Here is a 19,704-nt window from a genome sequence, read left to right as displayed (position 1 = left end):
AGAGTTCACTCGAGCAGCCGGCTGACAAAGAAAATAGAAAAAGTGATACTTATTGGAGATCTAAACAGCAGAGAAGGAAATGAATCCTACAAAGCATTTAGAAATTTTGGGAAAATTTGGAGAAAGGGGCAAGGCTAATAAGAAAGGGTGGGGACATTTTTTGGTTCCAATTAATCATAGTGAGTAGACACTCACTGGTACTGTAAGTTGGACATTCATGTTTATGAGATTACTATATAAAAAAAAAGAAAGTGAAGTTCTTCTGTAACAAAATATTTTCTTTTGGCTGGAAAAACCTGATTTTAAATTTTATTTTATCTAGGATGCAAAGAATGTTTAATGGCTTGGCAGTTATATTTTATGAATAAGCTGTCTCCTATAGACAATAGCAAGGTTTTTTCCATCCAGAAACTTTTTCCTCCCATCTTGCAAAACTAGTTAACTGGCCAGAAAATATATGCACTCAACAGGTATAACATGCTTGTCTCTTAGTTGCTTTGACTAGTTCAAACTAACCTTGTATGTTATTAATATAGACTCACTCTTAAGATATTCACAATTAGAAATTATTAGATCTGTACTTTGTTGTGCACATCTGAACACTGCATGAAGCCCACGTTTTCTGTAGGTGATATTCAGTGCTTTACAAAATATTTAAAGTACTTTTGAAAAATTATCTTGTATTACACAATACAGTATTACACAACACAATATTTCTAATATCAGTCCTACATATCACTGGTTCTAGAATCTATAGCACATGATACCAATGTGCTTAAGAAGTTGAGAAGATAGAATGAACATGGTGATGTTCTTTTTGAACACCCAGTCAAGGAGGATAGATGGAATGATAAAGGTGGAGGAGGAGGTTGGTTGGCTTGTAGTTGGAGCTGTGTATGTTTGCCACTACATTTTGTAGTCTTTGAGGAAAGTGAAGATGGTGGATGCCAGCAGGGGAGAATTCTCTATGCTTGCTGCGCAAGCTCATTACTTGAGAAAGAAGTAATATTTATTTGTTAATAAATGCATGCATTTATAAGCATTCCATTTAGGCTTTTATTTTTGTAGACAGCAGACGTCTTAAGCTTGCGCAGCAATAATTGAGCTTTGCATTGTGTATCGAAGGCCGATGCTTGCTTGTCTAGTCAAAGCTACCTTGGCATGCTCGATTGTAGGAGCTTCCAGGTCCTCGCAGCAGCACTGTGATTTCATGCACGTGCATAGCCATTTTATGTCATCTCACTCTGTTGCTTAAACACAGGCCATACGCAGTCAACGTAGCTCTAGCCAGTGAGCTTCAGCCAGCCTTTACAAGTGTGCATGTTGCTTGGGAAAATTAAGTTACAACCAACTTTTTATGACAATGTTATTGACCAGTTCATAAAGAAGAACTGTAGGGTAGAATTTGTATTCAAGTAGCTAAATTGAAAAAGATAGAATATCATTTGTAAAATAAATGTTGTATTTGTATGATTAAATGTACATAAATTTCTAAATATATAGTTTTAAATGATCAGTAATTCATTATTCTGCTAATCAGACTTCAATCACACCTCTCACTCCCTGAATGATAACAAGAGCAAGCATGAATTTCAAGACCAGCATTCGCTCCTGGATGCCAGGTTAACCAAATTAAACTCTTCAGGACAACATCTGGAATTTTTAAGATTTTTTGTAAAATTCTGAATGGGAAATGTATTTTCTGGTCAAGAAGACTTTGGGATTTGTACAAGATTAACAGCTATACAGATGTTGAATAATGATTTGAGCAGAAAAAGGTACCACATTTTTTGGAGACTAATGTGTTTGTACCAAGATTGGTTAGTTGGTTTGGATTTATGGCTGAAACAACTCAGGAAACGAGGCTAATGTAGTGCGTTTTTGTTCTTCTGGCTGGTGCTTCTGATTTTCTTGAAACCACCTTGTGCCAGGAAAGGTCAGAGGTAAATATCAGGCTGAGAATAGGAATCTGATCTTGTTTGAGGATATGAGTATTATGAAAGTGTAGAGAAGGTAGGTGGTATCAACTGCTACCCCCTCCCCAACAAAGGGGAGAAAATTTTTACCACATTATCTTCACCCTCTATTGAAGAGTGTCATGCAGGTCAGCATTTAAAAAAAATATTATATATAGAAAATCTTGGAGCTTGCAGTGTTTGACCATGCTCTCTCTCTTTCTCACTCTCTAACAACAACTGTTTTGACAGATACTGTCAAGTCAGGCAAATTAAATTTCTCAATTTCTTTCTATCTTTCCAAATTCTTCTTTTATGAACACTGTGCCAGTTCAGGTTTATCTTTTCTATGTCTTCTCTTATCTGATCTCTCCATCTTTTTTGTAGTCTTCCTCTTGGTCTCTTTCCCTCAAATTTCATTTCATATATTCTTCTTGATATTCTTTCTAACTTCATTCTTATTCGATGTCTAAATCATTTCTAGAGATTGTAAGCATTTCTTCAACACTTTTTAGCCCTAAATTATTCCTAATGTCCACATTTCTTATTCTGTCTTTCCTTGTTTTTGCCAACATCGTCCTTAAAATTTTCATTTCCATTGCTTGTATTCTATTCATGGCTCTTTTTGTTAACAAAAAATAACTATTGTTAATCAAAAGCTTGCACTTAAATGGGATCTTGCTGTCCCAAAGTAGACTACTTGCACTGTTAAAAAAAAGTTTGACCTAGTGAAATCCTCTTCATTATCTCCTGGTCTGAACTTCCATCACTAGAAAGTATAATTCCCAGATATTTGATTTTTTCACTATTTCAAGTCTTGTCCATTGAGTGTAACACCATTAATGTTTGCATTTCAATACAATTTAAAACCATGCTCTCACTTATCCTACTATTTATATGTATCCATAGTTCTATGTCACACTGCAGTAATCCCTCGATTAATGCACCCCCGATTAGTGCGTCTTTTTTTTTCAATACCCAAATTCGATTAGTGCACTGTTGTGTCCCAATTTATGATTTTTATTCTATCTAGTAATTTCCTCTCCTCTATGTTCTACTATTATCTATGCTCGAGATATCACCAAAAATTTTACTAATACTTAAGTTATTTCTCCCCTTAGTACCCCTAATATTTGTATTTATACTGTGCCTTTTGAGATATTTAGTTTGAGATATTATATACAAAAACAAGGAGAAAGAACTCAAATATGTCCGAAAGTGAAACAATGTTGCAGTCATGACACTTTATCTCGTTTCTTAACACATTAATTTCCCGCTTTATTAGGTTCGTAATTTTTCAAGTGGTGCATCGGACAGCAATTTCAGACTACTGTTTTATCATTGGACAAAAGGTTTATTAAAAACTTTAACATGGTACAATTCAATTTTTGTTATTACTCAATTCAATGCTAAACTAAATACTTACAAACTAACATTAACTTATTACAAGTAATTAGGCTATGATTCAATAATGGGTATTATGATCATGCCGCCATACACATTCAACACATAAATTCATTTGACACGGACATATAAGATTAATTCACACTATTTAACTATTCAAACTTAAGTAGATTAACTAAACCTTTTACTGCACTAACACACAACTATGACATTTTAACTTTCCTATACATTACAATAGACATGCAAAATTCTCAGGACACTTAATTATTCATATAACATTAACACTAGCTAGCTTATTTTTAATATATTCTGTCAGATACTAAAGTCCTAGTATAAATTTTCCTTGGTCACTTCAACAGTTCCGTATTAGAATAATGATACTTATTACAGACAAATTTTAGTTAATATTAGATATATTTTACAGTACCTTTCTTTCTTGAGTTTTTCATATGGGCCTTTACCTTTTTCTGATTGAACTAGTCTGGTATAACCTCTCCGATAATCTGTTTCTCCTACGTTCCTTTTGGAATTGAACTTTGCTTATGCAGTCTTAACCTCTCGTAACTTAGGGCACACTTTGAATCATCTATATAACGGCTGTACAACTCGCGACGTGGATGTCGATATCTTTACAGCTTTCCCTTTCTCGTGGTTGTCACTGAAGTTGAAACACAAAGAATATGTTTCATTTTCTTTGACTCTATGGCATTCTTCGCTTCTTACATAGGAAATCCGGAATCGAAATCCCGCTCACTTTTGTTTCCATGTTGTGACGACGGAGATATAATCCTAATCTCCACTCAGGAAAACCGCGTGAAACCTATGCCATGGAACTCGTAGAGAACTCCTCGGGAACAGAACCAAAACAAAAACCAAAAAGCCTTGTGGGGGGGGGGGGTTCCCAACCCTTTTATACCTGCTCTCCTAACGGCACCTTTTTTAACTTCTTTTCTCCGCCCCCTTCTTGATTTTACTTCACCGACCAATTAGGGTGGCGTTTTTCTGCCAAACATCCTTTGGTCGGCGAGCCAAACGATGTCTCAATCCGGGAATCGGCCCTGTCTGCGATAATCTGTTGTTTTTCTTCCTCTAGCCTCTAACTTAATCCCCTTTCCAAACTTTTTATATGAATTCACTTAATATTTTAATCTCTAGCCTCTGACATACCATCTCTTATGACTAATCCTTTTCTGTCTTATTTAGTTAAAATTTCTCTTTTAAATCATATCACAATATTAATATATTCTTTCTTTTGTTAGTTAGTTTAACAAACACCTTTATTTTTTATATATTTTATTGGATGCAAGAATCTTTCTTTTAATTAATTCAACTATTATCTTTTATGCAGGGTTTTTAATTTATTTTATTTATTCTTCATGTTACACCATGATAGCTGAGAATTCTATATTCTTAAGATATCAGGGTGTAACAGCACCTCTAAAAATCAATTAGTGTGCCTATATACATCTTAAAAATAAATGTTACAGATTTTAAAAATTTTCTATCTATACATTTTTATGGCTAACTATTTTGAAAAATCACTCACCAGAATGAAATAATTTAGTTACCGATTTAAAACATTTTACAAAGTTATTTTTAATGGCATACTACACTACTTCCATGTACACTACATATACTATGTTCCAAATTTTCACTGCCAAAATTTATGTCGTCTGCTATAGTACGCCCACAGATTCGAGACCCTTTGACACTTCTGCGCATGTCACAAAAAGGAGAATCCATTCCGATAATAGGGTAATCAATCCATCTTCTGGGATGAGTTGTTTATTATTACACGTTGGGAAATTAACTTCTCTTTTATGATCTGTGTAGTTTTTAAAGTGGTAACTATTTTGCTTGTATAACAGTTGTTATAAGTCACTGATAGTCAGCCAAAAGAGATTTCACAGAAACAATTTGAAAATATTTTTCGTACAATCGAAGTTTTTAAGCAGCAATGCTTAGAGGCTGACCCTGATGAAGAGAGAAGCAGTAAAATTTGCAGACAAGTAGAAGAGGCAATAGGGCCATATTGTGGGTTATATGAAAAAAAGAAACAAAATGCCCGCCAAATTATGTTAGCTCAATTCTTTTTAAGAAGTAGAATAATAAAATTTATATTCGGAATATGTTTTATTGTCTTTCAGCTTCATAGTTTTCCTTTAACTAGACCCTGAGACATACCTTAATTCTTTTATAAAAAAAATTAAGGTTCAAAAAAGAAATTTGAGGAATGAATTATACTTTTCCCCATAGGTTATTATATTCAATTAGTGCATTTTCGATTAATGCGCCTGTTTTAAATGAGAGAAGATTATTTTTTACAGCCATTTCGAACAAAATAGGTTTTGCCATCTCTTTTGTTTAGTACACTAGTGCCACAGATATGCACTAGTTCAGAAGCAAGAAGAGACTTGTCAATATATTTGAAAACTTTGGCTTTCCCTGGATAGGATGACTTCCACTGCAGGTCAAAGAGTGAATGAAGAGTGATAACAGCCATCACCTTTAAATAGGATGCAGGATTATTTATTATTATTATTGCTATTATCAGTTTTGGATAGAAAAGTGTGAACTAGATGCAGTGTTCCTTTATGATCATATTCTAAACTTGATGGCTGGGTTATGTTTGTTTCTTTTCTTTCATATATGTAATAGTACTATTTGTGTCTGATAAATATTTTTACTATGCTTACACAATCTTGCTTATATTATTATTATACTACATTCCTACAAATTAGTTGCACAGTAATTCATTTTTAATGTAATTAAATGAATTAATAGTTAAAGCTTAATTAATAAAGTTCTAATACATATTGTTGCATGTATATATTTTCTTGCTTCGTTGACTGATCAACATGCACAATTACATTTACAATAAAGCATGATAGATATTGTAATACATCATATATCTTTATAGCAGATACCTGCATTGTAAGTGGTGTGTGCTTATGATTCTTTTTAAGTAGGTATGTTTTTTGTTTCTGAATGTAGTGTCTTTGATTTTTTGTATTGTTTATAGGCTAAAGTAACCCCAGAAGCTGTTGCATCTACCTCAGTTGTTGATGAAAGTTTTGAGGTGATTGATCCTAATCCTGATATTCATGCCTTATTTCTTGAATTTAACAGATTATATTTTTGGAACCAACTGGATGGTGTGGAGGTGCGGTGGAGTAATCGTATGACATTGTAAGTAGTAGTTAGTCATATAACTGAAATAGGTTTCAGTAGTTTTAAACTCTCAATTCATATACTTGAATGTTTAAGCTGTCAGCAGGTAAAAACAAATAATTTATTTTTTCTCATAAGACAATCCAGTTAGTTACAAGAAATATTTACTTTTTTTTTAATGTGAATTCTACCCACAAAAAGCTGCAAACTTATCGTACATTAGTGCTATGGTTGGGCTAAGGCTTAGATAATCCATAACCCTACTGCATTTGAGGCTGTCACAAGATACTTTGATATCCAGGAAGGTACTTTGGTGTCATAGTGGACAATAATATTCACATACCAACTTAAAACATTTACTGCCATCCGTGTCCACAGGCTGTGGATTTAAACCCATAGCCTACTGGATCAGAGAATGGATGTGCTTTCTAGATTAGCATAATATGGAATGCTAGTCTTTTATTTTTCATTTGTAGACAGAAGAAGCATTTGTGAAATAAAATACAAAATTACTTTACAAAAGCTTCTGTCCACATTAGATATACTACATAAAAATAAGTATTGGGACAGTATTATAGTTCAGAAAAATTTAAATTGCACATTTTTCACTAGTTTGTGGTCCATCCTGTGGTGATAGTCCACTTTACATTCTTCCAGATATACTTTTCCACAACTGGTGATAATGACTCAAGTATTTTGGACCATTCTTCCTTCAGTTTCATTGCCAGTCCATGTACCATTGTTGGGTATGCTGGTCCTAATGCTCAATAGATACCTGTACCTCCCAAAAGCATTCTGCTGGGTTTAGACTTAGCCTCCCTGAATACTAATCTGGTGTTCCACATGATTTTCCTCAAACTATATAGCACCTACATTATGATATATGGTGCATTGTTTGTAAAGAGATATAATCTGTTTCCATTAGACTGCCACATCATAAAGATTTCATTATCAAGAAGCATTACATAGTGTTGCTTAGAAGGATGAATGCTAATGCTTTTCATTAATCCTTTTATGAAACACTGTAGAACACTTCTCCATCCTTCTAATCGACATTCATACTTCATACATAGAGACTGGCTTCACAACAGTTGCCTCAATCTCCCATAATGCAAAGCACACTCCCTTTCAGACAGCTATATTGCTTTGCATTATTGGAAGGGTCATTATCCAGACTGGTTTCAAACTCTATAGACCAGGAAGATACTATGGTTAAAATTAATGCAGACATCATATGATTTCAATATACATATATATATAAAAAAAAGGTTTAATGACTGTTTCCGAGAGATAAAAAGATGACAAGATATATTTAAAAAAGATACTACTAGTTTACTAGTTTCGTTACATGAACATCCTCAGGTATCACAATCAAAGAAGTATATAAAAAATTACAGAGACTTAAAATTGTACTAACAGAACAAGTATAAAAACAGCAGCGTGTTTGAAAAAAATGCAAGTATGAGTTCCAAACAAACGAATACTACGCTGTCGCGAGTGCGCCAGTACTGAACAGAAGCAATGTGTGCGTCCGAGAGATTGTAACTCAGGCTGTTGTTGATATGAGAGGAATCTAGAAAAATTTCCCTAGATTCAACAATCTTTCTTTCGAGTTAATCGTAGCACACATGGATGTTGGAAGTTTGAGTCCAGTTTACAATGTGCTGGCGGCCTTCGTCTGAGTTAGCTGAAAAGAGAACGTGGCTAGAGAGAGCGCCTGCTCTAGTATTGTTATAGGAGATATCTATACGGTGTTCATCCAAACGTAGAAGGATGGATTTAGCAGTCTGTCCATAGTATGGCTTTCTGCAATCACACAAAATCTTGTACACTCCTGGAAACTGAGTAGGAAGATGTTTCTGTTTATGTTTGCAAAGTAATGAACGAAGTTTGGGAAGCGTAGTGAAGCACGTTTTGAAGTTGAATTTCTTGAGAATTTTGGCCAGTTTTGGTGAAAGAGAGCTGATGTAAGGCAAGGAGATGAAGGCTCTTGGGGAAGAGGGATCTTCAGAAGTAGTTGAGTGCCTGGGGGAAAGAAATTTGTCAATTTTCTTTGGAGAGAAACCATTGTTAATAAACGTTATTTTTAAGAAAACGGAGTTCATTTTCAATTTCTGTTTCTTCTGTAAATAATGATTTGGCTCGGTGAGCTAAAGTGGAAATAATACCACATTTTTGTGGGGGATAGTGATGGGAGAAAGCATGAAGGTATCTGTCAGTATGAGTAGGCTTTCTAAAAATTGAGATTTTAATGCTCTCAGCACATCTGGTAAGTTTGAGGTCTAAAAAGGGAAGGCAGTCATCTGATTCCAGTTCGAAGGTGAAAGAGATTTTTCCATGGCACTTGTTTAGGTGGTCTAAAAATAAATAGAGGTTATTGACACTGTTTTCCCAGATGAGGAAAATATCATCAATATAGCGGTACCAGACTTTTGGTTTAAAGTGAAAGGAGTTAATAGCTTTTTCTTCAAAATCGTTGAGAAATATATCCGCAAGAATCGGAGTGAGTGGGCTGCCCATAGACAGACCTGAGTTTTGTAAGTAGATCTTGTTATCATATTTGAAGTATCATGACTTTATGCAATGGGAGAGAAGAGCAAAGAGTTTTTTTGATAATTTGTTCTTGAGAAGATCGAGGACTTCTTGAGCAGGTACATTTGTAAAGGGAGAAACAATATAAAAACTGGCTATTAAATCTGTTTTTTTAAGTTTGATGTCCTTGATTTTAGAAACAAAATCTGCAGAGTTTTTAATATCTCATCCCATCTCATCTTCCTTATACCCTCTTTTACCTTGCAGTGTCGAGGGTCCATTGATCATCGGACCTCACTCCGTTTACAGGATAAGGTGGTCAGCCTTATGCTCCAGTGTATCCTATGGCCTGTAGTGTTGAGTTCTCAAGGCCAGTTTGCCTGCTTTGCGGGATGAAAAACCCCAGAATAAACTGGGGAAAAAACCCTGCTGTCCACGCCCAAGACTGGCTAACTTGGCTATGGCTGAGGAAGATTCTTCAGCTCCTCACGTCACCGACAGGAATCGAACCTAGGACACTCCTTCCCCAGGCATATGGTTGCGAAGCGCATAGCCACTAGGCTAACCGCAATGGACGAGTTTTTAATATGTGAAGAGGAAATTCCAGAAAGATTTCTTAGAAAACTCGCTAGGTATTTGGAGAGATTATACGTGGGAGAGTGTATGCCCTCAACTATAGGTCTGAGTGGGCAGTTATTTTTGTGAATCTTGGGTAGACCATACAGTCGAGGTATCAAGGGATGAAGTGACCTGAGAGAAAGCCGAATGTTTCTTTGTAACTCTAAGGTGGTTTTTAATAAATTATTAGTTCTATTGTTTAGTTCCATCATAGGGTCATTAGCAATTTCTGAGTAGGTATCACTATTTAAAAGTTCCAAGATTTTATTATGGTAATCAGACTTGTTTAAGATGACAGTTGCATTCCCTTTGTCTGCCAGAAGGATAACTATGTTACTATTATCTTTTAAGGACTTGATAGCTTTCCTTTCAGAGTAAGAAATGTTGTCAGGTGGAGGTCTAGCTTTATTTATAGAGAAAATTGCTTCCATACAGAGGAGGTTAGCGTCTTTGTTTGGTAATAAAGAAGCTGCCTTTTCTATCTTTGTTAAGAGATGTTCTTTAGGGATGGATGTAGGAGCAGTGACAAAGTTGAGACCTTTAGCAAGTATGCTTCTTCTGCCAAAGATAATTGATGGGAAGACTTATTGATGACAACTTTTTTTAGATAGGAAGAGTCAAAATGAGAAGTTTTGCTATCCTGATTATATTTAAGAGAATCATATTTTCTAATGAGTTTTATTTTATTTAAATTCTGTATTTTAGAAGCTTTAAGAGTGCTAATTTCTTTTAAATGGTTCCAAGATGAACTGTCTAGAGAATGAGAAAAACGTGTTACATAATAGGTCTATCTTCTTGGAAAAATAAGCAGCAAGACAACGTTTGGTATCACAAATGCGTTCCGATAAAAGATTGTTACACCTGATATCTTAGGAATATAGTATTCTCAGCTATCATGGTGTAACATGAAGAATAAATATCATAAATTAAAACCCCTGCATAAAAAAAAAATGAATTATTTAATGAAAAATTTCTTGCATCCAGTAAAATGTATAAAACGTAAGAGTTGTTGTTAAAGTACCTGATAAAGGAAGGAATGTATTAATATTGTAATATGACTTCAAATAAGGAATTCTAACTAAATAAGTAGCTAACAAAGGAAAGTATAGATTAATATTGTAATACGATTAAAAATGAGAGAGTTAAGTAAATAAGTAGAAATGGGTGAGTCATAAAATACGTTATGTGAGAGATTAAGTTATTAAGTAGAATTCTTAGAAAAAGTTTGAAAGGGGATTAAGTCAGGCTAGCACAAGAAAAGCAAAGCTATTGCTTAGGGCCAATCCCCGGATTGAAACATTGAGAACGGGCTTTCTGATCAAATGACGTTTGGCGAGAAAACGCCACCCTAATTGGTCGATGATTAAAAAACAAGTAGAAGGAGGAGAAAGGAAGTAAGAAAAGGTGCCGTTAGGGAAGCAGCTATAAAAGGGTTGGTAACCCCCTGAGAGGACTCTTTTTTTGGATAGTCGCTTTTGGCCTTGGAGTTTGGTTTTGGTTCCGGTGGAGTTTACGGGGTTTTCCTAAGTGGCGACAGGGGTGATATCTCCTCGTCACAACACGGAAACGAAAGTGAGCGGGATTTTGCTTCCCGTTTTCCCGAGTAGGAAGCAAAGAAAATTTTGCCATAGAGTCCTAGAGAAGGAGGGATCTTCTTCGTTTCGACGCTAGTGATACGTGATACAGCTTTCTGCTTTACTACGCAAAGCAGAAAGCTGTAAAGAGATCGATGTCCTCGTTGCTGATAGTAGAGCAAATATATGTGTGTTAAAGTATTCCAGAGTTACGAGAAGTTATACCAGAGGCTCGTTTGGAAAAGAATAAAGGCCCATTACGAAAAGCTCAAGAAAGGTACTGTAAATCATAACCTATGTTAGCTAGAAATTTGTCTGTGCAAAGTATCGTGATTCCAATACAGAACTGTTGAAGTTATACTAGGACTTTAGTATATGATAGAATATGTTATGTGTAGATTGACTAGTGTTAAAGATTTGTGAATGATTAAGAGTCCTAAGGTATTTTTACATGTCTAATATATTGCACAAGATATTTAAATGACATAATTGTGTGTTAGTGCAAATAACGGTATAACGGAATAGTGTGAATTAAGTAATTACGTATCCTAAGAATTGAATGCCTAATGTAATGTATAAAATAATTGAAATGTCACAAGTATGTGTTAGCAGTGAATGATTTGTTAATCTACTTCAGTATGAATAATCAGATAGTGTGAATTGATCTAATTTGTTCACATGAATTTATGAATTAATGTGTATGGCGGCATAATCACAAATAGCCATATTGCTTATAATGATTTCATGTTAGTCTATAAGTATTTTAGTTTAGTATTTGAATTGTATCATGTTTAGAAACTTAATAAACCTTTTGTTCAATGATAAAAGAGTTGTCTGATGTTGCTAATCCAATGCACCGCTTAAAATCATCGTACCTAATCACGAGGGAAATTTAATGTTGAGGAAAGAGATTAAGAGTCACGACTGCAATAATATTTAAATACTAAGAGATATATTAGAGATTGACTTTCTCTCTATTTATGACAACATAAATGGTGCAGTTGATAACCACTTGAAAATATTGTACTTAGTCACGTGGAAAATTTAAGTTGAGAATCGAGTTAAGTGTCACGACTGCAATAGTTACACTTTCAGATATATTTGAGTTCTTTCTCCTTGTTTATGTATGTAATATCCTAAACTAAATATCCCAAAAGGCGCAGTATAAATACAAATATTAGGGGTACTACGGGGAGCAATAACTTAGATATTGGTATAAGTTTTGGTAAAATCTCGGGCATAGAAGTTAGAAGAATATAGATAAAATGAAATTTGTAAGATTAGAGTAGAAATCGTAAATTGGAACACAACAAGATCTAGTTTTGCTCTCCTATAAATTCTTTCAGCTCTAGTGGGTTTTAATTGATTCTTTAAAATTAAGGAAGCGTGGAATAATAGAATTACACTTACATCTTTTTAGAAATACAAGTCTGTTGATGTATAATCCAATCGCTCTGAGATTCTTCTGATATTCTTTGACCAGTGAATTTAATTCCTCGTCATCAGGAAAGTAGATATTTTCAAAATTCATTTTTAGTCGGTTGGAATATTATAAAAAAAAGGTTTAATGACTGTTACCGAGAGATAAAAAGATGACAAGATATATTTAAAAAAGATACTACTAGTTTACTAGTTTCGTTACATGAACATCCTCAGGTATCACAATCAAAGAAGTATATAAAAAATTACAGAGACTTAAAATTGTACTAACAGAACAAGTATAAAAACAGTAGCGTGTGTTTGAAAAAAAAATGCAAGTATGAGTTCCAAACAAACGAATATTGCGTGCTGTCACGAGTGCGCCAGTACTGAACAGAAGCAACGTGTGCGTCCGAGAGATTGTAACTCAGGCTGTTGTTGATATGAGAGGAATCTAGAGAAATTTCCCTAGATTCAACAATCTTTCTTTCGAGTTTTTCTCATTCTCTAGACAGTTCATCTTGGAACCATTTAAAAGAAATTAGCACTCTTAAAGCTTCTAAAATACAGAATTTAAATAAAATAAAACTCATTAGAAAATATGATTCTCTTAAATATAATCAGGATAGCAAAACTTCTCATTTTGACTCTTCCTATCTAAAAAAAGTTGTCATCAATAAGTCTTCCCATCAATTATCTTTGGCAGAAGAAGCATACTTGCTAAAGGTCTCAACTTTGTCACTGCTCCTACATCCATCCCTAAAGAACATCTCTTAACAAAGATAGAAAAGGCAGCTTCTTTATTACCAAACAAAGACGCTAACCTCCTCTGTATGGAAGCAATTTTCTCTATAAATAAAGCTAGACCTCCACCTGACAACATTTCTTACTCTGAAAGGAAAGCTATCAAGTCCTTAAAAGATAATAGTAACATAGTTATCCTTCTGGCAGACAAAGGGAATGCAACTGTCATCTTAAACAAGTCTGATTACCATAATAAAATCTTGGAACTTTTAAATAGTGATACCTACTCAGAAATTGCTAATGACCCTATGATGGAACTAAACAATAGAACTAATAATTTATTAAAAACCACCTTAGAGTTACAAAGAAACATTCGGCTTTCTCTCAGGTCACTTCATCCCTTGATACCTCGACTGTATGGTCTACCCAAGATTCACAAAAATAACTGCCCACTCAGACCTATAGTTGAGGGCATACACTCTCCCACGTATAATCTCTCCAAATACCTAGTGAGTTTTCTAAGAAATCTTTCTGGAATTTCCTCTTCACATATTAAAAACTCTGCAGATTTTGTTTCTAAAATCAAGGACATCAAACTTAAAAAAACAGATTTAATGGCCAGTTTTGATATTGTTTCTCTCTTTACAAATGTACCTGCTCAAGAAGTCCTCGATCTTCTCAAGAACAAATTATCAAAAAAACTCTTTGCTCTTCTCTCCCATTGCATAAAGTCAGGATACTTCAAATATGATAACAAGATCTACTTACAAAACTGAGGTCTGTCTATGGGTGGCCCACTCTCTCCGATTCTTGCAGATATATTTCTCAACGATTTTGAAGAAAAAGCTATTAACTCCTTTCACTTTAAACCAAAAGTCTGGTACTGCTATAATGATGATATTTTCCTCATCTGGGAAGACGGTGTCAATAACCTCTATTTATTTTTAGACCACCTAAACAAGTGCCATGGAAAAATCTCTTTCACCTTCGAACTGGAATCAGATGACTGCCTTCCCTTTTTAGACCTCAAACTTACCAGATGTGCTGAGAGCATTAAAATCTCAATTTTTAGAAAGCCTACTCATACTGACAGATACCTTCATGCTTCCTCCCATCATTATCCCCCACAAAAATGTGGTATTATTTCCACTTTAGCTCACCGAGCCAAATCATTATTTACAGAAGAAACAGAAATTGAAAATGAACTCCGTTTTCTTAAAAAAAACGTTTATTAACAATGGTTTCTCTCCAAAGAAAATTGACAAATTTCTTTCCCCCTGGCACTCAGCTACTTCTGAAGATCCCTCTTCCCCAAGAGCTTTCATCTCCTTGCCTTACATCAGCTCTCTTTCACCAAAACTGGCCAAGATTCTCAAGAAATTCAACTTCAAAATGTGCTTCACTACGCTTCCAAAACTTCGTTCATTACTTAGCAAACATAAACAGAAACATCTTCCTACTCAGTTTCCAGGAGTGTACAAGATTTTGTGTGATTGCGGAAAGCCATACTATGGACAGACTGCTAAATCCATCCCTCTACGTTTGGATGAACACTGTGGAGATATCTCCTATAACAGGACTAGAGCAAGCGCTCTCTCTAGCCATGTTCTCTTTTCAGCTAACTCAGACGAAGGCCGCCAGCACATTGTAAACTCGAAAGAAAGATTGTTGAATCTAGGGAAATTTCTCTAGATTCCTCTCATATCAACAACAGCCTGAGTTACAATCTCTCGGACGCACACGTTGCTTCTGTTCAGTACTGGCGCACTCGTGACAGCACGCAATATTCGTTTGTTTGGAACTCATACTTGCATTTTTTTTTCAAACACACGCTACTGTTTTTATACTTGTTCTGTTAGTACAATTTTAAGTCTCTGTAATTTTTTATATACTTCTTTGATTGTGATACCTGAGGATGTTCATGTAATGAAACTAGTAAACTAGTAGTATCTTTTTTAAATATATCTTGTCATCTTTTTATCTCTCAGTAACAGTCATTAAACCTTTTTTTTATAATATTCCAACCATGTAAAAATGAATTTTGAAAAAAAAAAAAAATATATATATATATATATATATATATATATATACACACATACACGATTAACTAACCCTCACCACCACAAGGTAAAAGAGGGGAAAAGGAAGATGAGATTAGATACGTTTCAATATATATGTATTAAAAATGTATTACCATTTTTCTCCTCACTTGGTTACAAAGCATATTATTACACTTGACAAGAAATTATACTCTTGTTTTAATTCTTTACTCAAGCATAAGCAAAGTTACGCTTGAAGTATCTTCATGACTAGTCTGCTTGTATATGGAGGCTGTTGACTTCTTGTCAAGTATAATATACTTTGCAGCAAAGCGAGGAAAAACCTTTTACAACTATATCTGATCCAGAGTATTTTAATAATATGCTAATACACTATTTTATTACTTATATTATATATGGAAAATATATGACATCTGCATTGATTTAACCTTAGTATCTTCCAGGGTCCAGTTCCCACTGATGAGACTTCAATAAAGGTCAAAGCTGATCTGGATAGTGACCCTTCACACAATGCAGAGCAATATACATATCTGATAGGACGCACGCTTTATATATTATGGGATGCTGAGGGAGTTGATGAAAAGTCAACAGCCTCTGCATATTAATAGACTAGTTGTGAAGACATTTCACATTCAAACTTTGCTTATGCTTGGGTAAAGAATTAAAACAAATATAATTTCTTGTCCAGTATAATATACTGTGATTGATGTTTGGCTTATGTGCAGCTATTCTTTTGTAAAAATAGAAACTGCAATTATCCACATAGTGTTCTTCTCCTAATCTGAAACCTTGCAGACTCTGAACTTCTGGTTGATCATTTCAATGTTTATTGGAATTAAGATTTCTGCATTACCCTTCCAAAAATTCTTTACTCCTGTTAACATTCTTGATTACCCTACTCATCTTTACATCATCAGCAAATAGCTGTGTGTTGCCTATCATATCCTTCCCAGTATCATTAATATAAAGATTGAATTAACAGTGGACCAAGGACTGATATTTGTGGTACACCACTAGTTACCTTAAATCTTGCAGACTCACAATCCCCATATACCACTTTTTGATATCTGTCAGTCACCCATTCTTATCCACGCTAACATTTTATAATCCAACTCTCCAATTTATGCAACAGTCTTCCATGCTGTATTCTGTGGAAAGCATTAGCAAAATCCAAAAGTATCATAGTGTATTCATTCCCCTTGTCTAGTTCAATGGTAACGTTGTTATAGAATGTGAGCAAGTTGCTAAAACATGACCTTCCCTTAGTAAACCCATGTTGTTCATTGCAAAGTAGAGATTCACTGTCAACCCATTTCTGAATGCGAGCCCTAACTAATTTTTTTCAAAATCTTCATCACCACTCCTGAGATACTAATTGGTTGATAGTTGGATACATCGGTCTTTGCACCACCCTTGTACAATGGAATTACCATAAATTCTTTCCATTCCTGTGGAATCTTCCCTGTTCTGAGACTCATATTAAACAGCCTGGTCAAAGGAATAGCCAGTTCAGTTGAACACTCTTTTAGCACCTGTGCTGATATCTCCTCAGTCCCTATTGCTGAATTCTTATTCAGTTTGTGCATCAGCTCTAATACCTCCTCTTCTTACACTTGAGTTTCTTCATTCAGTGAAGAAGTAGCAGTGAACTTAATGTTGCATACACCAGGGTGATAGATTTTGACAAAATGGGTACTCAGTTCAGCAACCTCATCTGAATCTGTTACCCTCACACCATCTGCATGCAGAAGAGTTATTCTTTCATATTCATTCATTATTTTACTTGTAGCATATTGATATAATTCTTTGGGGTTTATCTTTAGCTTGCAAAGCCAGTTTCTTTTCATACTCAGACTTAGAAAGCTAAGTCTGGGTATGAAAAGAAACTGGCAAGGAGGTAACCAAAGAAAGCTAAGTCTGAGTCTATTCTGGCCTACTGCTTATAATTTTTGTAACGGACATCGTCCTTATGAACACTATTTCTTCCACATCATCTGTTTTTTACGAATCCCTTGCTTAATAAGATTACACATCCATTTTACTTCTACCCTAATTATTCTTCAAACTCTTGGGACACAATTCTGTTAGTGCATCATTTAAGTATTTTTTAAATGCTACCTTCCACTGTCGATATTCTTCCCATCCAGCAACCAATACTATTCCACTGAACTCAGTATACTCCTCAGTTGGCTAATTTTCTGCTTTGTAGTTTCAGCCTGTAACCTTTTCTGAATTTAACATTCATAAACTTAGTCACTTTGTCATGTACCACATGATCACTGTCACTAACTGGAGGCAGAATAGTTATGTCTTTAATTGAAACACCCTCTGACACTATAATCAAATCTAACTATCTTTGACTTAGTTCCTTCTGTCATATGCTGTTTGAGGAAGTTCTCGCAACAGCTCAATAAATTCAGTTTCATTCTTATGAGATTTTACTGCTCCCCAATCAATATTTGGATAATTTAAGTCTCCCATTATAATTACTCTTTTCATGCCCATCATCTCTATTTAGTGATGCATTTCTTCATCAGTAGCAACTGATCCACCAGATCTGTAACAACACCCCATTATGTAATTAATCTTGTTAGATTCCATCTCACACCAGATGGCTTCAAATTCATTGCCACATGAGACATACTGTTACTATTACTACAATCATAGGTCTCAACTGTAACTGGATTCACGTCATCTGATATCATTAGCATCATGCTCCCTCCTTTCCTATCCTGTCTATCCTTGAGAACTAATTATCGTGGTTCATGTTTTGAATGTAGTTAATAGTGTAATCATATATTTCAACTGTGACTGAGACATGAGCTAATATACACATGCTTTTAGAACTTATTATTGTGATTCATGTTTTGAATATAGTGAACTGTCTGTCTCTCTGATGACGTCCACATAACGTTGGATGAAATATATTGGGATTTTTGAATAAAATTCTATATATTTTTTGTTACATGTGCAAGCTGTGAAAGTTTTTTAAATAAAAAAATTCTACATTTAATCTTTCAGACAGTCAGATGAACATGAAACCCAAGATTTCAAAGAAACAGTGATTCTCCCCTATATACAGTTAGTCATTTTATATACAGTTTCTTATAACAGTTAGTCACAAATAAGATATCAAGGCTACTATGACAACATAGTATAAAGGTTTCCTTCTAACTCCTCTGAAACCTCCAAACCTCCTCATCCATCATTTAAAAAAAACTACCTGTGGGTTGTGCTACATTGGACAGACAGACAGATCAGTAGTTACATGCAAGTCTGACCACATCAAGTGGAGAATGAAAGAAAATACAAATCAGGATTGGCAGCACATGGAACTGAAACTAAACATCAAATACTATGTCAACGAACCAAAATGCTCCTCATAGATTACAATTTCTTCTCAAGAGTGTTCAAAGAGTTCATCTGAAATGATAAAACAGTGCAATAAGAAATGAGATGAGATGATTTTACATCAGGTATAGTTTTCTCTCAAACATGATATGCACACAGTTGCAAGTAGCTCACAGAAGACCATGAACTGGCTGATATTTTCATACCACGTGTGCTTTCTTTGTTATTCCTGTTTTCAAACATTGTGAATGTGATCTGTTTATAATCTGATTTTTATAGTATTCACTTCTTTCTCCTGGTGATGTGAAACACATGGATTTCATGAAGCTAGTTGAATAATTAATGAACTATTTCAAATTCCAGTCATTTTTATGTGGTAAGAATACTGGTAACACTATTGTAATGTGAGTTGCGGAAGTATTTTTAAGTGATCTAACATAAACCATACCTCTGTCAGGCTACAAGCCTGCTCTCCCAGCATCTTTGATCTTTTCTTAACCAGTTTTCCTTCCAGATATACTGTAGAGGTTACCACATCTTAGTAACACATCATAATCTTATGCATGTTTCCTCTCCCTCAAAATGCACCCAACTTTATGTCCTTGGGCACCACAGGGGTGTCAAATGGGACAGCCTCTTAAACTTCTACTCTGTTTCTTTTATCAGACTATTGCTTCTGTTCTAATTCAAACATCTGCTCTGAGTGAGTTTAAGAAATTGTTCTGACCAGTGTGAACATCTTCATTCCACATTCCATCCAAAATTTTCACTCACTTTTTAAGCCATGCTTTAACATGTGTACCAAAGCATTTCAAGAAGGAAAAAAAAAATTCATTATACTGCAGGTGGCTTGGATTGACTTCATATTTAATCTAC

The 19,704-nt window shown here is 34.7% G+C and overlaps 1 protein-coding gene across 2 annotated transcripts in view; it reads left to right on the top strand.

The window, feature by feature from the left end:
• mh (DNA-dependent metalloprotease SPRTN) overlaps positions 1–19,704 on the top strand; it is a 150,298-nt gene that overhangs the window by 18,884 nt on the left and 111,710 nt on the right. For both annotated transcript variants that reach the window (XM_090391530.1, XM_090391529.1), the window contains exon 3: positions 6,382–6,548. In XM_090391530.1, the coding sequence (XP_090247656.1) occupies positions 6,382–6,548 (167 nt within the window). The remainder of the gene's footprint in view (positions 1–6,381; positions 6,549–19,704) is intronic.

The sequence above is a fragment of the Typopeltis vanoorti genome, chromosome 4, assembly GCF_054136105.1.
Source record: "Typopeltis vanoorti isolate ZY-2024b chromosome 4, IOZ_Tvanoo_1.0, whole genome shotgun sequence".
NCBI lineage: Eukaryota > Metazoa > Arthropoda > Arachnida > Uropygi > Thelyphonidae > Typopeltis > Typopeltis vanoorti.
The sequence above is the reverse complement of the archived record's forward strand: the minus strand, read 5'-3'. Positions and strand labels throughout refer to the sequence as shown.